The 22921-nt window shown below is 37.8% G+C and overlaps 1 protein-coding gene across 1 annotated transcript; it reads left to right on the top strand.

The window, feature by feature from the left end:
- The first annotated feature begins 471 nt into the window (after nt 1-471).
- LOC129421565 (uncharacterized) lies at nt 472-21793 on the top strand. The gene is made up of 8 exons (XM_073867099.1): nt 472-555; nt 4597-4732; nt 6404-6487; nt 6557-6645; nt 6951-7136; nt 9118-9255; nt 20137-20329; nt 20659-21793. Exons 2-8 carry the CDS (start codon nt 4666-4668, stop codon nt 20970-20972), a joined length of 1071 nt encoding a protein of 356 aa, XP_073723200.1. The 5' UTR covers nt 472-555; nt 4597-4665; the 3' UTR covers nt 20973-21793.
- The last annotated feature ends 1128 nt before the right edge of the window (nt 21794-22921 follow it).

Raw genomic sequence — 22921 nt, forward strand, 5'->3', positions numbered from 1 at the left:
AGACCTTTTGGTGAACTAGATAACCCAAAATAAAATCACACAGATAATAGCCCTCTCTTGTTATTTTTACTGTCTATTATTATGTGTATATTATTGTTTGTATAATATTATTGTTATTGTAATGATTATGATGATGATGATGATTATTGTATCAATATAACAACAACAATAATACATCTTGGCTGTAAATTTGTAGTCAGTATGTGTTTGTCGATTTTAATTAAAAGACTTTAAATCAGTTTTTTAACTTGATAACAAAAGGTTTAATCAATAATGCACTGTAAAAAATTAGGCTACTCTGGAGCTGTTAAATACAACCAATGAAAATTATATATAGTTAAGTATTTGAGCTAGCGAGTAAAATACTAAATAATGGGTACATTCGACCTATATATTTTTTAACAGTAATAACTGCAACACTAAAATTATACCCCAAATAGGTTACACCAAAACCCTAGCTTTGGCACCGCAAAGTGTGCATGCGTCAACATCCGGGACTCGGAGTCACCGTTTTCCATTGGCGTGGCGGCAGAACCGCGTTTTGTTGAGATACGGGTAAGTTTTTATCTAACTTGTTGAATGGAAATGTTAAGTTGTTTAACGGTAAAATCTACCAGAAGATTAGTCATTTGCCCGCTTCTCTGTCTCGGTTGTAGGGTGACAGATTGACAGGTTAAGGCCGGGGTATACATTTTTTCCGCATCCGCGTCCGTGCAGCTTTTCGAGTATACTCCCCGCGGCTACACGCGGACGGCCGCGTTCGACACTATATGCAATACAAATGATTTCTTATTCAAATTATTAGTCAAACAGGCTGTCAGGGCAGCACTGATTTGGCGACATTTACAGTACATTAAAACATTAGGATAGGTGAAAAAAAAGTAACTGATCCACCATTGCAAACACAGTTTAGAACAAAAAACAAGACAACAAAGAACAGGAATCAAACAAACATGCTCCAGGGCTTTCTATTCTTGGAAGAAGTAAAAGTTAAAGCTCACGTAACACACGCTGTTTCTGCATTTCTGATGTTAATCTGGAGTACCTATAGAGTAGTATGACATCCTTTATATCTCTGAAGAGTCTTTAGGTTAATCAGATTTATAAAAGAAAGATTAGCTTTACCGAATCTATCCGATAACGTACGAAAAAATGAAGAAGGAGGAGTTATATCGCGGGAGGAGCGAGTACGAGTCATACAACACTATACAACACTGTTTTAACTTATGATTCACTACATGTTCGTGTCATTTGATATAATATACACGCGCCTATTTCCAACATAAGACAGAAGTCTTACTTACCACGTGTAACTCGTCATGACCCGGTTCTGAAAATCCACCGCATCAAACACACACGCAAAACTCCGCTGTTAATCCGGATAATAAACTATATCCATTGTTTCCATAAGGCTGGATGTCTTCTCCTTACATCCAAAAACACACTTCTTCTTGTGCCATTGTTGACTTTTGAAATTAAACAAGGCTGAGTGGCGTGATAAGCTGTTAGCAAGCTCTAGCGTCTCCCGCTGACTGACGGCTGGGCGGGGTTTTCCGGCGGAAGCCCATATAAAGAAGTGATGCGTATCGAAAACCCCTGAAACGTCAGTTAGAACCGTAATCGAAAAAAATTAGCCGAAACTTGTACGAACCCTGGCGAAGTGCATTCGGCACAGAGATACTCTGAAACACGCCCAACTGCATTTTTGACACTTTGCCTACGTTTAGCATGAGGAAACAACTCTATAACTGTGTTAATAAGTCAGAATGCTTGAAATACCATTAAACCCCCCTCCCTTTAAAGAAGAAAAACGATAGTGTGTGTGCAAATGCTGTCTATTTCCTTTGTATAATTGTTTATAGTGGAGTGCCCTGTCTAAATATTTTCACGCGCATGCGCTGTTGTATGCGGACTGTACGCGCACTGTCCGCGCGGTCTCAATTTTTGGGCTGCACGCGGACGGTCCGCGCGGCCGGCCGCGGACCCTCTTGATGACGAAAATGACGTCATGCGGACGGCGCGAATACGCGGACGTCCCTAGTATACTTTCGGCTTTGCACTGTCAGGGATGGGGGTACGAAGCTGTCACTGGGGCAGAACCCTTTAAAAAAGGTCCTAATATGTACCATTTAGGTACAAATATGTACCTTTAAAGGTACATTTTGGCAGTTCAAAGTACTAATATGCACTCTTTGGGTACAAAGGTGTACCTTTTTGAAAGGGTACTGTCCCAGTGACAACTTTTGTACCTTTATTTCTGAGAGTGTATAATGGGTTGTCAGTCAGGTTAGCATTGAAATCGGAATAGCTACATTGTCCAGTTCTTGCACCTGCGAATACGAATTAAAATCTATATTTATGATTGAAATAAATTGGAGGATGGTTCCGGTGTTTGGCACTTTGGGTCTCGTTTCTGGTTTGTTTTGGATGGGCTGCAGTGGTGGATACGGGGGTTTTGACGGTGGGTCGGGTCTTGACTTTTCGGCTCGTTTAGAAGCGTCTCTTGACTGCTTCAGAATGGAAGTCAATGGCCATGCACAAACATGTCATTAAAACAACACTTAACGTTCATTTTCAAAACTGTACTACTCACCGAGTGGTTCGTGGTGTTCGTTGATGATTAAAAACAAATATATTGGCGCAATGTATGATTTCAATCCGTGTTATTTGCTATAGTGGAACTATTTTTTCAGATACCTCACAACCGCGTTTATACTTCCGCTCTATATTTGAGTCTGAAGCATGAATAAACGTAGTCCAACAAACTGTAATAAAACGGTAGCATACTTTCAAAATCAAGTTTATTTATAACAGTTACACCATCCAATATGTTTTTTTCATCGGCAGAACAATAAAAAAGATATTTTGCAGAATATTCTGGTCCAGCCCTACAAATATGGGAAAAATTTCTTCTGAGAGAAACCGAGCGAAAAAACAACAACCACATGTAAACAGTCCCTTTTCTGTTTCCCGGCGGCGGAGTGATATATCAGCGAGCAAACAGTCTTCCAAGAGAAGTCAATGGAATTTTACAAAATGCCAAATAAAACACGACAGAAACTGTATTTCGCTACACAACTTGTTTTTAATCATCAACGAACACCACAAACCACTCGGTGAGTAGCACAGTTTTGAAAATGAACGTTAAGTGTTGTTTTAATGACATGTTTGTGCATGGCCATTGACTTCCATTCTAAAGCAGTCAAGAGACGCTTCTAAACGAGTCAAAAACTCAAGACACGACCCATTGTCAAAATTTCTGTGTCCATCACTGTAGTTCATCCAAAACAAACCAGAAATGAGACTCAAAGTGTTAAATACCGGAATTATCCTTTAACTTCCATTAATTTATGGGGGGGGGGGGGGGGGGGGGATGGGATATTCTGCGTTCGGGCCCATTTCCGAGCAGAGCCCTCTCCCCGGACAGCACGCCAAATACGTTTACTAATTTAATCTATCCAATTTATTTGTAAGTGTAAACTCGTGAAACAACGGTAAAGCTATAAATAATTAACGTTACTGTTAAAGTTTTCTTGCATTATTCTGTTGATGAATTAAGTTTTGTGTTAGGAATCCATAAAGCCATTTTATTATTATTATCATTTACAGATTTATAATGAACGTTTGCCTTTCCAAGTGCGTTTTTAATTTAATGTCTGTTTAAAAAATATTTCGGGGTTGTGATTTGTATATGAAGCTGAATCACTTAAAATTGAATGTTAGTACGTTCTTGTCGTTCAATTTTTTATGTACATGTGCTGAGTGTGTAGGAAGTTGTATTTTTTGCACTTAATTAGTTTTATATGTTTGTTTGTATCCATATAGCATGCCAGTCTACTGAAGTAAATGAGATCAGTTTCTCCTCTCATTTCAGTGTCTCCTTTCATTTTCTAATGATAAAGTGACTGAGGAAACAGTATTTAGGAATATTGCTTCTAGGCTATTTTGACATCTCATGAAGACTTTGATTTATTTTTGAATGGAATATGTTCAAGAAGCTTTATGTAACACTATGATATGTTGTATTTTACTTGAAATGTATTGTAAGGGGTTATTTACTTACATTAATTAGTTTTAAATGTTTAGGCTACATACAATAAATAAAGCAATTTATGCAATCCTGTGTCTGACTATTTTTAAATTCAACCCTCCCTAAATAAGTAATGTGTATTTTTTTCTATACGGACCCACAGACAAATTAGTCAAAAGTTTGGATACATGCCAGGGTTTGTGCTATTATATGTTTACTTTTTTATTACGTTTCTTGGAAAAATGAAGGGACCTCTAGGCCTAACAGGTTTTTGCCGAAGGCCATTTAATGTCTAGAACTGGCTGGGTAGCTTGCATGCTTTTACAGTATAGGTCCAGATCTATCAGTTTGATAGCAGAAACTGTTACGCATATTCTTTACATTCAGAGCTCTGACTTCAGTAAAGCAAAGTTCACCAAAGTCTTATTGTGGGATTTTGCGTAACTGAAAGAAGACATGACCTCCTTAACATTCACACGTTCACCTAGTTTACTCCACCGCTGCTTAATTAACTATTGGCGTGTTTTCCGATGGATCCGGCTCGGCTGTAATATGGATTTTCACAGGTGACTGGGTCGCCAGGTGTACACACCGTGGACCTCCGGTCCGACGTGGGCACCAAACCCGGAGCTGGCATGCGCAAAGCCATGGCGGAGACAGAGCTCGGAGATGATGTGTTTGCAGATGACCCTACAGTTAATGGTTAGAGATTACTTTCCTCAATCTAATTGTTTTTAATTACTGCCATACTGAAATAAGCTTTCTAATAACTATTTTATCATTCATTCAAGTGTTTAAGTATAAAGGTTACACACTAGTCAAAAGTTTAGACACACTAGCCTATGTCTTTTGTGATCTTTAAACTATACACTGAAAAACACTTTTTAAGAAATATACGTTTTCTTAAAAATATTATTTTTTTACGTTTTTGGATCTACGTAATTTAAGTACACCAGTTCAACATAATTGAATCAAGTTTTCTTAAAATGAAATTAATGTTAATACACAAGCAACTAACAGAGGTCTCAAGGTTTACATTCATGCATGCTAAACATTTTTTTTTAAATTAACAAGTGAAGAGTTTCGTTGCAAAACGAGATAAATCCATTTTTTTACATTTTTGTCAAAACATGTTTATTATTATCTTATCATGTTATTATTTTGTTTTATGGTGCTACTTAGCTGTATTTTGTAAGTTATGAAGGTTTAAATCAAAACAAGCCAACTGCAGTTGAATTGAAATTATTTGGAATGCACAACCAAAAAACAAGATTTCTGAACAATTAACAAAACGGTGGTTATCTCGTTTTGCAACGAAACTCTTCTAGTTTAAAATAAGTAAACTGGACAAGGTGTATTAATGTATTATTTTGAATGTCTGAGCTTCTTGACTGAATCCTAGCCTTTTAAAATGAAAACATAAGACGAGTTAAGCCAAAAAGTTCTTGTTAAATCAAAATTAAACATCTAGGTAACACTTTACAATAAGGTTGTATTTGATTACAATTAGTTAATGCATGAACTAACAAAGAACAATACTTTTACAGCATTTATTAATCTTAATTCATGTTAATTTCGACATTTATTAAAAAAATTATTAAATATGGCAAGTGTTGTAACTGTTAACATTAATTAATGCACCATGAACAAACATGAATAACTGTATTGACATTAACTAACATTAACAAGAATTAAAACATCCTGAAAAACTATATTGTTTATTGTTTGTTCATGTTAGTTAATTCATTTAGGCTATATGTTTACTAATTACAACCTTATTGTAAAGTGTTACCAAAATTGAAATAAGTGAACAGCATAAAACAAACTTTTTTAACCTCCTAAGACCTGGATGTGCACCATAATAATTATTGATGTTTGCACCATAATAATTAATTCTGTGTGACTGGAACCTGTTTTACACAAACATGGACAAACATGTTCATTGGTGGTGGTTGAGGAGATTCCCGCGTTCATATGTAAAGCGCTTTGAGTACTGAGAAAAACGCTATATAAATGTAAGGAATTATTATTATTATTATTAACATGTATAATATTTGATTTATTATATTTTTTGGTTTGGTTCTTCTGAACCTCAAATAGCTGGATGCCACTTTTAAACTTTTGAAATGTGAATAAAAACTTGGCAACAAGAAGCCAGCAAACATGAAAAAAATCAGTGTTGTTTTAAACATCGCATGTTTGGAAAAATATACAGTATGAACCTGCTAATCAAGTTGTTCAGGGCTACCTACAAAAAATAGGTTGGGGTTGAAACCTAAAGGATAGTTGTCCTCCAGTAACGGGGTTGAAGAACCATGCTATAATACATGTTGAACAAATTTTGGATACATATTTTTGCCATTCTTTCTACAGAATTACAAAAAGAAGCTGCTGATATGTTTGGTATGGAGGATGCTTTATTTGTCCCCACAGGAACGATGGGTAATCTAATTGCAGGTATGATGCCCAAAGCTATTAATAAAATTTAGGAATAATATATAACACTATTCTCTCTCTCTCTCTTAGCTATGGTGCACTGCAGAGAAAGAGGAGATGAGATGATATTAGGTGACCTCTCTTATAGTCACATCTCTGAACAGGGTGGAAGTGCACAGGTATGAACAATGGAGTCATACTTTATTCCTTTAACTTCTGTCTCTTCTCAGAAAATATTATTTTATTCAGCATTCTTGTAATCTTATATCAATTTTACTTTTCATGACACCGGTGCCAGTATTCTTCTGTGTGATGCATGTACATACCGTGTTGAACCTTGTTTTGTAAGAAATGAAAGAAAATAGTCAGTGTGTTGGAAGTGTGTATTGAGAGTTCATTTTCAAAAAGTTCATCAAGTTCAAAAGCACTTGTAGTTAATGAATCGTTTGTAAATGTGTATGTAAATGTGATCTTGTCTTGGTAGCTGGCAGGTATCCATTCTGTAACAGTGACTACACTAGCCGATGGCACCTTTGATCTAGACCAGGTGATCTCTAAGATCCGTCACGGTTACCCAGACATACACTACCCACGCTCTCGCTTGGTGTGTATTGAAAACACACACAATATTCAGGGTGGGCGAGTCCTTCCACTCTTGTTCCTGCAGGAGGTTAGTGACCAGAACATTGTTTCATCAATTGTGTAAGAGAGAAAAATCCTAAGTGTTGTAACAACCCTGTCTGGTAACATTTGGTGTCCATCAAAGTGTTTTTTCCTGAGGCAAGCAGACTTGGGAGGGTAACTTTTTAAATGGATTCCGTTAGTTACAAATTACTTCATAAAAAAAGCATTCAGTAACTTAATCCAAGCACCAAAATATAAAAGTAAAGTAATCGGATTACTTTTGGATTCCTTCAAGGTCACATATATTATATATATTCTGTTTTATTTCTTAACATGTAAATAATTATAGTTTATTCCAACATTTAAAAAGTCTACACAAAGTCTTCACAATTTACAGGTAAATATGTTTATTTTAAAATGCTGACTGAAGCCGTAATTTGGCCTGGGACGTTGGCAGTGGTAGTTCCCCTACAGCTAACATCTGTTTTTAACATGTCTGGAAGAAGATATTGAGAAGGGACATCGTGAGTAGACTACTCATGTTAAATTAGAGTAATAAACCAAGTGAACCGATCAAAACGTTGTACTGAGCATTTTGTTTTGTGTAAATGTGTTTATATTTTTGCATTATTCTTTCTGTTCCACATTTACAATGCTATGAAATCAGCTGAAGTAGTAACTTAGACGTAACTTTATTGACACTTAAATGATTTAATGTCGACTTAATGTTGTAAAAAGGATTTTTTTTACAGAAATTAATTGAATTAGTAACCCAACAACTATAACAAAAAACATTCAAAAAGGTTTTGTCCTCGTTTTTTTATTCGTATGTGATAATAAATAAGATTTTATTGATATTTTAACTATTGAACTTGGGCATGTCCCCGATTTTTTTTTAATCTTGTCACAGTCAAGCAGTGCAGGAAAATCAGTGTAAACCTTTGTAATCCTGAAAGTATTCCCATTTTTTACTGAATGTAACTGTAATCTGATTACTATGTTTTTTACTCAACTGTAACGGATTACAGTTACTAGTTTTTTGTATCCTGAATCCCGTTAGATGTAATCCATTACTCTCCAACCCTGCATGGAGGCAAGCATATTTTTTCTTTTTCTCCAAACGACGAATGCAGCCTGAATCTGATGTTAAAAGCAGGATGTTACAGTAAATGCATTAAAAAACTTAATGTGGTGCTTTGGAGTGATTGTATTTTAAAGGGACATTTCACTTTTTTGAAAATATACTCATTTTCAAGCTCCCCTAGAGTTAAACATTTGATTCTTACCGTTTTGGAATCCAGATTCAGCTGATCTCCGGGTGGGTCTGGTGCTAGCTCTTTTAGCATAGCTTAGCACAATCCATTGAATCTGATTAGACCATTAGCATTGCGTTAAAAAATAACCAAAGAGTTTCAATATTTTCAAGGACTTTGCTGATGTAACATGACTGCAGCAGGCGCAATATTACGCACTGCCTGAAAATAGTCCCCTGCGTTTGAAAGTAACCAAGGGGACTATTTTTGGGCAGTGCGTTATATCATTGCACCTCCTGCAGCCATGTTACAGCAGCAAAGTCCTTGATTAATACGCCAGAATGAGAGTATAGTTCCTAGCATATCTGACTAGAAAATCTTAACTTTTAATTTGCAGTCGGTCTTAGTAAACGATGTAACTAGAAGAGTCAAATTTTAAATAGGAAAAAGATCGAAACTTTTTGGGGTTTTTTTTTTGCGTGATGCTAATGGTCTAATCAGATTCAATGGATTGTGCTAAGCTATGCTAAAAGTGCTAGCACCAGACCCAGAGATTAGCTGAATGGAATTCAAAATAGTAAAAATAAATCTCTAGGGGAGCTGGAAAATGAGCATATTTTCAAAAAAAGTGCAGTGTCCCTTTAAGAAAGAATTGCGTCTTCTGCCCCTAAGCACAGTGAAGTTTGGAATTATTTTGATCAACATGCTACAAAGCGTTTCAAGAAACTTATCACCAAGAGTTATCCTAAATCTCAGACCTATTCTTACTGACAGCTTCGCTCTGTGGCGGATAAGTTTGGTCTGGCAGTGCATATGGATGGAGCGAGGTTAATGAATGCAGCCGTTGCTCAGGGTGTTCATCCCTCTGTTATACTACAACATTGCCACTCCGTCAGTGTGTCTCTGTCCAAGGTAAGTGCTATTTTTATATATAATTACAAAATCAGTGGTTATAATATAAATTCCAGTTTAATAACATTAACACCACTAACAACAAAGAACAAAATACAATAAAAATCCAAGCCACAATAAGTCACTGAATTGAATATCTCATATCTCTTTATTGAACATATGAAGCAGTCAGAGGTCTTCTAACGTAAAAACTTACAAAATGTGAATTGAACTATAGTGTAATTAACATAACTCTAGTCATTGTATGCTGCAGTAATTGCTACAAAATTGCCCTTGTGAAGAAATGTCAGGCTCACCTTTAAGTCCAATACAGAGTAGTTAGGTTTTGTGTGAAGTGCTTTTCCAGTAATTTCATGTCAAGGAAAATCTTCTGTAGTTAGGTTAGGCATACTGAAAGGCTGAGAACCTTGGTCGCTTTAAAGCGCACATATAATGCTATTTGAAAGGTTCAACACTCGCTCCCTGGCCAATAAAGCTACACTTCTGAATGACTTTATCTTCGAAAGAAAGTTGGACATACTACTACTCACTTAATGACTTTATGGAGCTTAACCTGCTGACTTCTCTTCCCAGGTGAAAAATAATTCTATTAAAAATATACTTTTAAAAAGTGTACTAAGTACATTTTCTACATTTTGTCCTATTCATTCGTCAAATCCAAGTATAGTTATATATTTAAGTGTATTCAATTATGTATTAACTTCAACTTAACATCTATTTGACTCACTTTAGCAGTGGTGGCCGGTGACTTCTTTTTTTCGAGGGCGCTCGATGCAAACGGCTGTTTCTCAATATGCGTTCTTCAGCGATCTTGAGTGTTCTCGCTCTACGTCATCATTAACCGTCGAAGTTCAATTCCAATTCCAAAGAACGCAAGTACAGAGGATGCATGAAAATACCCATATGTGTTCTTGATATCGAGGATGCATCGAGTGCAGACTTGCACGCTGAAATCGCATTACGCCCCAGAAGTCATTGCAACAAAACAATGGCACAGGTCAGGTGACCAACAGGAAGGTCGCACACATCTCAATTCTCACAAGTGCATTCTGTGTTCTCGCGACCTTCTGAGTTCGTTCTTCCAAGGTCGCCTTTCAAGACCGATCTCCACAAGAGTTCTTGGAATTGAGAATGCATGTAGCCCGTCATGGTTCCTTTTTTTAAATGTGTTGTGCGCATTGAGAGATCCTGTTTGCATCGCGTGTCTTGTCAAAATAAGTGCCTGCTGCAGATGCGTCTAAAGGGTTTATAAATATAAAAGAGATGCTCGCATAATTCCATGCGTAATCAGAGTTTACTGTTAAGTGAGTGTCTTGGGTGTATTTTGTGAACGTGAGCGTCTCTTTTATCATAAACGGTTTTAGTGTGTGCAGCAGGCACTTATTTTGCCAAAACACGTGATGTACATGGTTTACATGATGCAACAAACACATATTTTGAAAACGCAAGCAACACACAAAACACTCCGAACACTTATTCTGAATTTGCGCCCCTCGGATGAGCAGTCACGAGCCGCCACTGATAAATAGTATACCCAAATAAAACAACTTTTTTAAAACTTCAAGTACTCTAAAATACACTACTGAAAATCAAGATTCATGAGCAAATTTACAGTACAATTGCATTGCATCGCCATTCTAATGGAAATACACTTAAAAAGGCATTGCAGCGCTAATAATAGTTGTTTTTAAGTACATTTTGTGCATACACTAAAAGTATACTTTTAAAAAGTACTTATTAAATACTCTTCAGGGCTCAACGCAAATAATTTTTTATACTGGTCCGGTCGGGCCAGTGGTTCAGGTTTTCACTTGCCCTGCCAAAATTTCAGTGTCTGTCACATATTTAAAAATAATAATTCATAAAAATGATAAGTCAAATATAATTGTATACATATACAACAGACATGTTCCAAATTCAATTCAATTCAATTCAATTCAATTTTATTTATATAGCGCTTTTCACAATACTCAATTGTTTCAAAGCAGCTTTACATTAATAAAAGCAGTAAAAGCACAGAATAACGACAGATAGCATAACATAATACACAATAGCATAAGCAGTCAAATTTGCTGCGGCTATGACGCGACATTATGAGCGAGCATATTACTAATGTAACGTCGAGAAGAAGAAGCTAAGTTAAGCCCAAGCAGGCTACCTCCCCGGGGTAAAAAACCCCCTAGGAGAAAAAAAACAAAAACCCCGGGTTGTTTACCCGAGGAAATAAAAATAAAAGTCCTAGGAGGGAAAAACCCTTGGGAGATATACATGTATATACACACATATTAACGGATAAGGAGCTTAAGCAGAGATTAAGCGGATATTAAGCGGATATTAAGCGGGTCCTGCCGGTGGTCGTTGTTCAGGCATCAGCTGGGCATCACATTGAAGGACGACCAGTAGATCAGAGGTGTGCCGACTTTCACATCTACCGGAACTGGGTCTGTTTGTCCCATTGTCCTCATGGTCAATGGGACCCAGGGACGAGACAGGGAGAGAAAAACAAAATCATATTAGCGTAGGGGCCGTTCACATGTAATGCAAGTGTCACACAGTGATGTGGTTGAATCAGCTTAGTTTCAGACAGACTAACTATTGCAGCATAATTATATTATCCACAGTTGAGGATTTTGCAAATTGGGGGCCCACTGCGACGGTATATATGGTAACTAAGGGTCACCTTCCGATTTTTAAGAGAAAATGAAACCTGTCGACCCGTTTGACTAAGACCTGTAACCCCACTGTCGTCGTTAATGCAGGTTCAGTGGTAAACGGGTCTATATTGCATACTATTTACAAGATCACGAAAAAACGCCAACATCGCAACCTGACCATACGTGTCAACCCGTTTGACTAAGGCTGGAGGCCCCACTGTCGTCGTTAATGCAGGTTCAGTGGCAAACGGGTCTGTATGGCATACTATTCGCAATAGAAAGAAAGCGCCAAAATCACAACCCAACCATACGTGCCAACCCGTTTGACTAAGGCCAAAAGCCCCACTGTCGTCTTTAATGCAGGTTCAGTGGCAAACGGGTCTGTATGGCATACTATTCGCAATAGAAAGAAAGCGCCAAAATCACAACCCAACCATACGTGCCAACCTGTTTGACTAAGGCTGGAGGCCACACTGTCGTCGTTAATGCAGGTTCAGTGGCAAACGGGTTTGTATGGCATACTATTCACAAGAACACGAAAGTTCCAAAATCGCAATCCGACTATAGGTTAAGATAAGATTTTTATTTATTTATTTGGTTGATCTGTGTTATGACCGCGAGTGCTTTGTTCCGTACAGATAACTATTTCGAGTTAAGTACTTTTACTAGACAAATTATGCGAATGCTTTGTTGAAGAGAAAAGTTTTAAGTCTAGATTTAAAATTATCGACTGTGTCTGATTCTCGGACATCGGTTGGTAAATCATTCCAGAGCTTAGGGGCTAAGTAGGAAAATGACCTTCCACTTTTAGACATTTTTGATAGTCTAGGGATAATCAAGAGACCAGAATTTTGCGACCGTAGTGTGCGTGATGGATTGTATTCTGATAGTAATTCTCTAAGATATGAGGGTGCTAGGCCATTTAAAGCTTTGTAGGTGATTAGTGATATTTTAAATTGTATGCGATATTTAACTGGTAGCCAGTGTAAAGATGCCAGAATTGGGCTTATGTGGTCATACTTTTTAGATCGAGTAAGTACCCTTGCGGAAGCGTTTTGAACTAGCTGAAGCTTGTTTACTTGATTTGCATGGCATCCCCCGAGTAGCGAGTTACAATAGTCTATTCTAGAGGTCATAAAAGCATGGATAAGCTTCTCTGCGTCAGATGTAGACAGTATATGGCGTATTTTCGAGATATTTCTAAAATGGAAGAATGCTGTGCGGCAGACGTTGGCGATATGACTATCGAAGGATAAGTTGCTGTCGAACATCACACCTAAGTTCCTAACCGTGGAAGATGGCACCACAGTGCAGCCATCTATGTGCAACTTGTAATCTGACATATGTTTGTAGCGATTTGGTTCAATAATAAGTATCTCTGTCTTATTGGAGTTCAGCTTAAGAAAGTTATGTGCCATCCAGTCACTAACATCGCTAAGGCAGTCTGTTAGCTTTAGAAAACGTGTGTGTTTCGCTGGGATGTGAGGAGATGTAAAGCTGGGTATCATCCGCATAGCAGTGAAAACTTATGTTATGTTTCCTGATAATGTCTCCTAGAGGTAACATGTATAACGAGAACAGGATAGGACCTAAAACCGATCCCTGCGGTACACCGTATTTAACCAGGGAGTGATATGACTCTTCCTCGTTTACATAAACAAAGTGATAGCGATTGGTTAGATACGACCTAAACCAGGCTAGCGCCTGACCACTGATACCAACATAGTTTTCTAGTCTATTGAGTAAGATTGTATGATCTATTGAGTCAAAGGCTGCACTAAGGTCTAATAATATAAGAATTGAGATTTCACCACGATCGGATGTTAATAGGAGGTCATTTGTAACTCTAAGCAACGCTGTCTCTGTGCTATGGTGGGGCCTGAATCCTGATTGGAACTTTTCATATGTACTATTATTTGTCAAGAATGTGCGTAACTGGCTTGCCACTACCTTTTCTAATATTTTCGAAAGAAAAGGTAGATTTGAGATTGGTCTAAAGTTATTAAGCTCTCCCTGATCAAGCTGCGGTTTTTTAATCAGCGGTTTAATAACTGCTAGTTTGAAAGCTGTTGGAACATATCCTATTTCTAGCGATGAGTTAAAGATATTTAGAACCGGGGTTGACACTACAGGGAATACCTCTTTAAGCAGTTTTGTGGGAACGGGGTCTAATATACAGGATGATGATTTGGATGATGTAACTAGTCTAGAGAGCTCATCTATTGTAGTAGGTTTAAATGAATCAAGATGTTCGTATGGTAGTCTAATGTTAAGTGAACTAACGGGTTGAGTGGTGGCTGCCTGGGTAGCTACGATGTTTTCCCTTATAGACGTAATTTTGTTAGAAAAGAAGTTCATGAAGTCGTTACTATTGTGTTGAAGTTTACTATTGGTTTCTGTTTGTTCTTTATTTCTAGTCAGTTTTGCAACCGTGCTGAAGAGGAAACGAGGGTTATTATGATTCTCATTTATAAGCCTGCTAAGATAGGTAGATCTGGTGGTTTTAATAGCCTGTCTGTATTGTTTAACACTCTCTTTCCATGCTGCACGCCATACCTCTAACTTTGTGCTTCTATAATTTCTTTCCATTTTCCTAGTTGCCTTTTTGAGTGCTGCGGTGTGATGAACATACCATGGAGCTGGCGGTTTTTCTTTGATTCTCTTTTTTCGAATGGGAGCAACGGCATCCAATGTGTTAGAACAGACATTGTTTAGGTTTTCTATTACAATATCTAGATCATCAGAGTTATCTGCTACATGTTTAATTTGGGACAGGTCTGGAAGAGTGCTAATAAATCTATCTTTAGTGGTGGAAATTATTGTTCTGGCTAATCTGTAGCATGTTGTGGATTGAGTGATCCTATCTAGAGGTACAGTGTATGACACAAGGTAATGATCAGAAACTGCATCACTCTGAGGTGATATTTTGATGTCATTAATATTGAGCCCGAGTGACAGAATTAAGTCTAATGTGTGCTTACGAGTATGCGTTGGCCCTGTCACGTTTTGTCTAATATTGAGAGAATTTAGAACATCCATAAATGCACGTCCTAGTGCATCTTTTGGGTTATCCACATGAATATTAAAATCACCAACGATAAGAGCTTTACAGTGACTACAAGCTCAGACAGGAAATCTGCTATTTCTTTAAGGAAATCTGCATGGTGGCCCGGAGGTCTATATATTGTAACTAAGGCAAAAGAGAGCTGTTTGTGGTTACGATCGGTTATTTCCATATTTAACAACATTAGTTCGAATGATTTAAATTTTACTTCAGATTTTTGGTTTACTTTAAAAATTTTGTTGTATATTGTAGCTACACCACCCCCTCTCCCCTTTAATCGAGGTTCGTGTTTATAATAATAGTCTTGTGGGGTGGATTCGTTTAAACTAATGTAGTCGTCTGCTTTAAGCCAGGTTTCTGTTAAACAGAGTGCATCTAAGTTTTGGTCTGTAACTATTTCATTGACAATAGGTTCTTTATTGGTAAGCGATCTAATGTTAAGAAGGCCGAATTTTAATATTCGAGGTTCATCTGTTAAAGTATTGTTGTCTAATTTTATATTAATCAGATTTGTACCAGATGTGGCAAGCGGTGCTCTGTATTTATTTGTTCGGGGAACAGATACAGTTGAAATGTGTTGATATTCTGGTAAGATTGACTCGAAGTGCTGGGCTATAAGTGATCTTGACATATCACGGCAGCTAACAGATGGACGGTTAAGCCGATCCGTCTGTTGCCTGACTTGTACCCTGGATAGTCAGACTGTATTCGAAGTTATGCTGAGGGCACCATTTTGCCCTCAGCATAACGTAGGGTTTATAGACAATTGGAAGCATTTTTGGGGGAGACCTGACCTGCTAAAGAGAGATGGCCTCCATCCATCTCAGGAAGGAAGTGCGATTCTCTCTATAAATCTGACCAATAGTCTTACTTCGAATACAGTCTGACTATCCAGGGTAGAGGAAAGGCTTTTCTGCTTTAACTGACAGCAAACAGTTTCTTTTGTCGTGTTTTATCCAAGTACATGTCTGCTTCTAAAATGTTAAATAATATATATATTGATGAAAATATATTTTAGTGATTGAGGGTGAAGCACTGACCCGATCGGGCAAGTGTCAAAACTTTTTACTGGCCCGAACGTCTCTCACGCTTGCCCCGGGCCACTGGGCTGTCCTTTATTTTGAGCCCTGCTCAATATCGACTTTCATGCTGTTATTAGCTTTGAATATCTGTCGTTTAAAGTTTCTGGTCCCACACCATTCTTGATTTTACTGATCTACAGACCACCTTAACATCATGCAAACTTTCTTTCTGATTTCTCCGAGTTGCTTACGATTGCTTGTGCTCAATATAATAATATTATTATGCTTGGTGATGTCAATACTCATGTGGATTCTGATTGTACTTCTGCTTAAGATTTTATGACTGTATTGGACTGTTTTGATTTAACACAGCACATTGATTTCCTTCACACTGTCATTCTCATACCCTTGACTTAATCTGCACTGTTGTAATTAATAATGTGTGTGTTCAGGGTCTCGAAGTTGGCATATCTGACCATAAACTCAATGAAATTCTTCAATATCATATAAAAACCTGAAAAACATAAATGCTGACAACTTCTCTGCTATTGTTGCGTCTTCCCTGCCTCTCCCTGTTAATCTCTGTTGTCCTGATATGATTCTGTCATCATATAATGAAGCTACATCTATTGTCTTGGAAGCTCTGGCCACAGTAAAGAGAACCAGAACTGTCCCATTAGCTTATTCTTCCCCCTGGTTTACCCCAGAGTTCAGATTAATGAATACGAAGGCTAGGCGTCTTGAACGCCTCTATAAGAAGACCTGTCATACTGTTTATTTTACCCTCTATTCTGAATTCACAATATAAAAAGCCTAACACTGCACACGCTACTTACTTGTCTAATATTATAAACAGAGCAAAGTGTAAACCCAGGATCCTTTTTTTCAGAGATCAACAAACTCATTAAACCACCATCTCCACCTCTTTTACACAAAATTGACAACATCTATCAATCATTTTCTTATTTTACTTCCTCAGAAACTTCTACTTTCCAGATACCTCTAACTTTACTCTCACCAACACGTCTGTGGTTGAACAGCTGATTATGAGCTCCAACTCCTCCACCTGACAGTCCTTTAACAACACATCTAATCAAAAACTTTCTCTCTTCCCTCATTTCACCTATCACCCAAATGACAAACAGTTCCCTTATGACTGGTTATGTATCATCTGGAACTCCTGTGTAATTCAACCAATCAAAGGACGGCTTTGAATTTGCTGTAGTGTGTAAGGGGAACAGATTGACCCCATCCATCCGTTTGGCCCAACGACGGAATCCAAACGAAGGGTTATAGCGCGTTCGGTCTTTTCCGGCGCTTATCAATGACGTTTTAATGTTACGCAACTTTACATCTGACTCCAAAGATATAAAACGTATTGTAATATGAATCAAATTGATGTAATTTTGGAATATGGATAAATGTTTGATCATTCTATTCACTCATGTTTACATTGAACTCATTCATTCGATTACCAATGTCATATCAGTCCACACCGGCCATTGTGTGGGTACTGAACACAAACTCGACCGTACTAGAGGTTGTAGCTAAAGCAATTTAACAAAGTCAATCTCTTGTTAAAAGGTCCCCATGTAGCTCTCAAAAATCGCCTATTAAATATAAACATAAGACCATAATCAGAGGTTCAATCTAGCTCCTTCTAGACGCATATAGTTGAATCATAGAACTATATAACAACTTAATTATGAAGAGGTAATTATACTTACCAAATGCGATTACAAAACAACTTAGTTAAGGTTAAATAATTAATCTGACCATACAAAAACTAGAGGTTATGGCTAAAGCAATTTAATGATACCGCTTCATGTTTACGTGCTCTCATTAAATAGTATCCATATAGCCCCCACAGTCGCTTACACTATAATCAGAGGTTCAATCTAGCTCCTTCTAGACGCATATAGTTAAATCATAGAACTATATAACAACTTAATTATAAAATGGATAACACTCTGGTAGTCCATGCGACTGCCCACCAACATAGTTAAGAGGCAGAATCTAATTAACATGAATTAACCCCGATCAAAGATTTGTGGTAACAAAGGATATCGTAATACTTTATAGTAACTTAGAAGAGTCAATGATACAGAGCAAATTAGAATGAATGCAAACGTAACAATTTATTAACCAGGTAGGTAGCACATAATTCAGAAGCCAATTTACATTCCAATTCAAATACGAAACAAACGAAAAACCGTTGCATACCTGGTAAGGAGATGAGGATCTGGTTACAGATTCCTCAGAATAAAATAAAAAGAAACATGATGCTGTATCAAAGATACAGCATCATGGGGGTGCATTTCTAGATATTGAAAGTCCCCCCTAAGTCTTTTACACATCTCCTTAAATAACCAGACAACAAAGCATATAGGAGTTTGGTATTGATTGGTTGTTGTAAAATCAGGGGTGTAGCCTAATATACATACAGTGGGTGATTGGTCAACATGTCTAAGTTAGGAGTTGTCTCCCAACATTAGGTTAAGTTTACTTATTTATTGTCACAGATTAACATTGAATCCTGTTGTCATATTAACAAACCCAAATGTACCACTTGCATTAAAACACTTCATATAACACCAAACAAAACCAGTTTCACATTCTTTGTACATGTAGAATGTATTGCTTTTATAAAACATGGGGAGAGGGGGACAAGAAAGTGTGGTCGGGTGTGACTCTGTCCCACACCAGGGGGTAACTGTCTTGGGGGGTAGATGTGAATTCTTTGAGGAAGGTTTCGGGGTAGATGTGAATTCTTTGTGAAGGGTTTCAGATGATAATTCAACAAGGAATTAGGAAGCGGTTTCCTGTGGATTCAGCCATTTGTTGCTGGCTTCAGGAAATACCTTTTGTCAGGGTTTGGCACCACCATTCAGCTCTTACAAGTGTATAAGTGTTCTGAATGCATCAGACATTCAGCTAACGCTCTGAGGTTACATCAGTCATTCTGAACACAAGCACAAATCTCAGTTCCTCATCTCAGGGTCGAAAAACATTGTGTAGAGTTTCCCACTGGAGAGTAGTTTAAGTGATGGAGTCAATGATAAATGACCTTGTTGAAGTCAGCACTTCACCTGAACGCTGAAGGTGTGAAGTCTCATACATCCGTACAATCAAGCCTTATTTTATTCATAAGATCAAACGTGTTATCTTCTCTGATGACACGCGTGTAATCATACCTGGAATTTGAAACGAAACCCCTCATTATCACCACACAAACACAGTCAATTGAAGAAAAACAAATCATTCTGAACCCTCAACAAAATCCTCAGAGATGTCGTCCATTTAAATATGGCGCTTGTTTGAATTGTGACAGAAAGAAGCTCGCTTTCTGAGCAGAGTATTCATCTTTCCCTCTCGCTGAAACACATTAAATGTAATTTTGGCTCAAAGACAAATATGAATATCAAATCTGTCACAGATGTTATGGGAAAGACTCATCAGTCCATCACTACTCCAGTTATTCATGCTTGAATACATTTTTAACATAAGTTATTATACACTCACCTAAAGGATTATTAGGAACACCATACTAATACTGTGTTTAACCCCCTTTCGCCTTCAGAACTGCCTTAATTCTACGTGGCATCGATTCAACAAGGTGCTGAAAGCATTATTTAGAAATGTTGGCCCATATTGATAGGATAGCATCTTGCAGTTGATGGAGATTTGTAGCGTGCACATCCAGGGCACGAAGCTGACGTTCCACCACATACCAAAGATGCTCTATTGGGTTGAGATCTGGTGAATGTGGGGACCATTTTAGTACAGTGAACTCATTGTCATGTTCAAGAAACCAATTTGAAATGATTTGAGCTTTGTGACATGGTGCATTATCCTGCTGGAAGTAGCCATCAGAGGATGGGTACATGGTGGTCATAAAGGAATGGACATGATCAGAAACAATGCTCAGGTAGGCTGTGGCATTTAAATGATGCCCAATTGGCACTAAAGGGCCTAAAGTGTGCCAAGAAAACATCCCCCACACCATTACACCATTGCATTAATGAGAAATTGAACAGGTGTTCCTAATAATCCTTAAGGTGAGTGTAATTGCGTGATTTTTACGTATATAATACAATACACAGCTGTAAAGGCTTATTTGATCTGAATTGCTGTTTGGCAGGGGCTGGGAGCACCTGTAGGAACCATGCTTGGTGGGTCAAAAGATTTCATAGAGAGAGCAGATCGTGCCCGCAAGGCACTTGGAGGGGGAATGCGCAAACCGGGTATCTTAGCAGCAGCTGGTAGGATCGCCCTTTCAGACATGATTGGCAGACTGGAAGAGGACCACAGGAACGCCAGACGCTTTGCTGAAGGTGACCGAACCCCACAGAGTTCCTTAAACCTTTGCACAAACACTGTTAATGTGTTGCACTGCTCCAATAGTTAACCTGCATATGGAGAGCTTTTATTACATATAATTATTATAATCTAAGAATAAGACAATTATATGGACAATATTAGCCACATAAAAGACTCTTTTGACAATAGCTGCGACTTATTGAATTATCAATTCCATCAGGATTGTGTTAGTCATCTAATTACTCTTAATTTCTTTTGGCAATAATGTTATTGAAAACTGGTAATGTATTTTGAGCAACTAAACAAAAGATCTGAATAAATCTCTCTTGTTTTTTCCTTGTAGCGCTTATACAGTGTCACCCTCCTTTCTACCAGCTGGACCTTGCCACCGTGGAAACAAACATTGTGAGGTTTCATCTTCAGGACCAGCGGATAAGCCTACATGAGTTCTGTGAGCGCATGGCAAGGGTAGATGAGCAGGAGGTGAAGGCTTTGGGTCAGGGGGTCCAGGTGCTGATGTTCCCATACGTGAGAGGTGCAGTCAGGGCTGTGTGGCATCTGGGTATCAGCGAGAAAGATACTGAACTGGCTATAGAGAAGGCTCGGTTTGTGGCTCAACAGCACAACAGTCAACAGTCCGTCAGGATAGCAGGATAACAATAACTCTCATCCAATCAGTTTTTGTCAACAGTTTAGATCAGTTTGTAAAAAAAATTTGGGAGGGGGCTCAAACTCGGGTCGCCAAAAGTGCGTCTGCACCATATGTCGGAGCACTGCCCACTACGCCATCTGTTTGTACGTTTTTAACAAAAAAATAAAACTTAAAAGTCTAATTCTCCGGTTTGCAAACCCAACAAGACTTGTGCGTTATACAGATATGTTACAATAATCCAGCATGTTGTATATATTTATAACATGGTACTTGGACATATTTTCCCATACTTCAGCCTTAATGACAATTTAGTGTTTTTTTATGTTTGCTTTTTTACAATAAATGGTGTAATGATTGACTGAATTTGACTCTGTTTAATTCCATACATTGAAACCAGAAGTAGTCTAAAGAGTTAAAGAAGACAGCAAACAACCTGTGACCATTTTTTAGGTTTATTATTTTGGAGTGTTATATAAGAGCTTCCTATAATGATGCGACAGTGCAGAGAGACATCGTCATGACGACAAAGCAGTGATTGCATTCAATGCAATGGACATGAAAAGGGGAACCAGGCCATTGTCTAGTCATAACAATATACCTGTAAAACATTTGGGTTGATGTTTATTCGGTTGCATAATTAACTGCTTCCTTCCAATTATTGTATCTTTTCAATTTCCACTGATGTGTTGTGAATACTGTAATGTATGCGTTAATTGCATTACAAGACAGAAAGCATGTTCTTACACCATGCATAAATGAAACCCAATGAGTGATATTTGGATTTGGACCATTTAGATTTACTGCCAATAAAAGCATTTTATTGGCGTTTTTGAGTCAAAAGTGTATTTATAATGTGCACTTTTACGATACTGTAGTGTAAATATTTAAAAGATTAGTCAATTAAAAAAAATCTAGATAATTTACTCACCAGCATGTCATCCAAATGTTGATGTCTGTCTTTGTTCAGTCGAAAAGAAATTATGTTTTTTTTTTAAAGGATTTTTCTCATTTAAATGGACTTTAATGGACCCCAACACTAAATAGTTTTAATGCAGTTTAAAATTGCAGTTTCAATTCAAACAAGATCTCAAACAAGGCATAAGGGTCTTATCTAGCGAAACGATTGTCATTTTTGGCAAGAAAAATAAAAAATATGCACTTTTAAACCACAACTTCTCTTCTTCCTCTAGCTGTGTGACCAGCCAGCGCGACCTCACGCAATTGCGTAACGACGCTGAAAGGTCACGTGTTACGTATATGAAACGCACATTTGAGTACCATTTTACACAATAAACTGACACACAGGCATTATAGGCGGAGTCCACGATGTTTGAAAAACGCTTTGGAAAAGGAGACGGGCCGACTACCAAAACACACTTATAGCCAATCAGCACAGCAGTAAGGAGCGTGTCTACTAACCGACATCCTTGCCGGGTTGCGTATTTGGGGGGCGGGTCTATCAACCGAAGATCCAGATTCTATTGGGGTAGGGGCGTGTTTGTTTAGGTGATTTCAAATATCAACATTGGCTTTCAAACATTGTGGACTCCGCCTTTAATTAGTATCATTCCACATACAACAACGTTGGAACGGTCCTCTTTCTCCACACTTGTAAACACTGGGGCATAGTTTCGATACGTCATCTGTGACATCTTTACGCGATGACGTATTATGTGAGGTCGCATGACCGCAGGAAGACAAGAAGTTGTGGTTTAAAAGGGCATATTTTTTATTTTTCTTGCCCAAAAATGACAATCGTTTAGCTAGATAAGACCCTTGTGTGTCGTTTGAGATCGTTTAGAGTCCTTTGAAACTGCAATTTTAAACTGCATTAAAACTGTTAAGTGTTGGGGTCCATTAAAGTCCATTAAAATTAGACAAATCCTGGAATGTTTCCTCAAAAAACATAATTTATTTTCGACTGAACAAAGAAAGACATAAACATTTTGGATGA

Source organism: Misgurnus anguillicaudatus, chromosome 4 (assembly GCF_027580225.2).
Source record: "Misgurnus anguillicaudatus chromosome 4, ASM2758022v2, whole genome shotgun sequence".
Lineage (NCBI taxonomy): Eukaryota > Metazoa > Chordata > Actinopteri > Cypriniformes > Cobitidae > Misgurnus > Misgurnus anguillicaudatus.

Excerpts from the sequence above, each read along its gene's own strand:
- LOC129421565 (XM_073867099.1), top strand. The coding sequence starts at position 4,666 with ATGCGCAAAGCCATGGCGGAGACAGAGCTCGGAGATGATGTGTTTGCA. Across the intron at positions 7,137-9,117 it reads CACTCTTGTTCCTGCAGGAG|CTTCGCTCTGTGGCGGATAA; the intron begins GTTAGTGACCAG and ends TCTTACTGACAG. Across the intron at positions 20,330-20,658 it reads CGCCAGACGCTTTGCTGAAG|CGCTTATACAGTGTCACCCT; the intron begins GTGACCGAACCC and ends TTTTCCTTGTAG.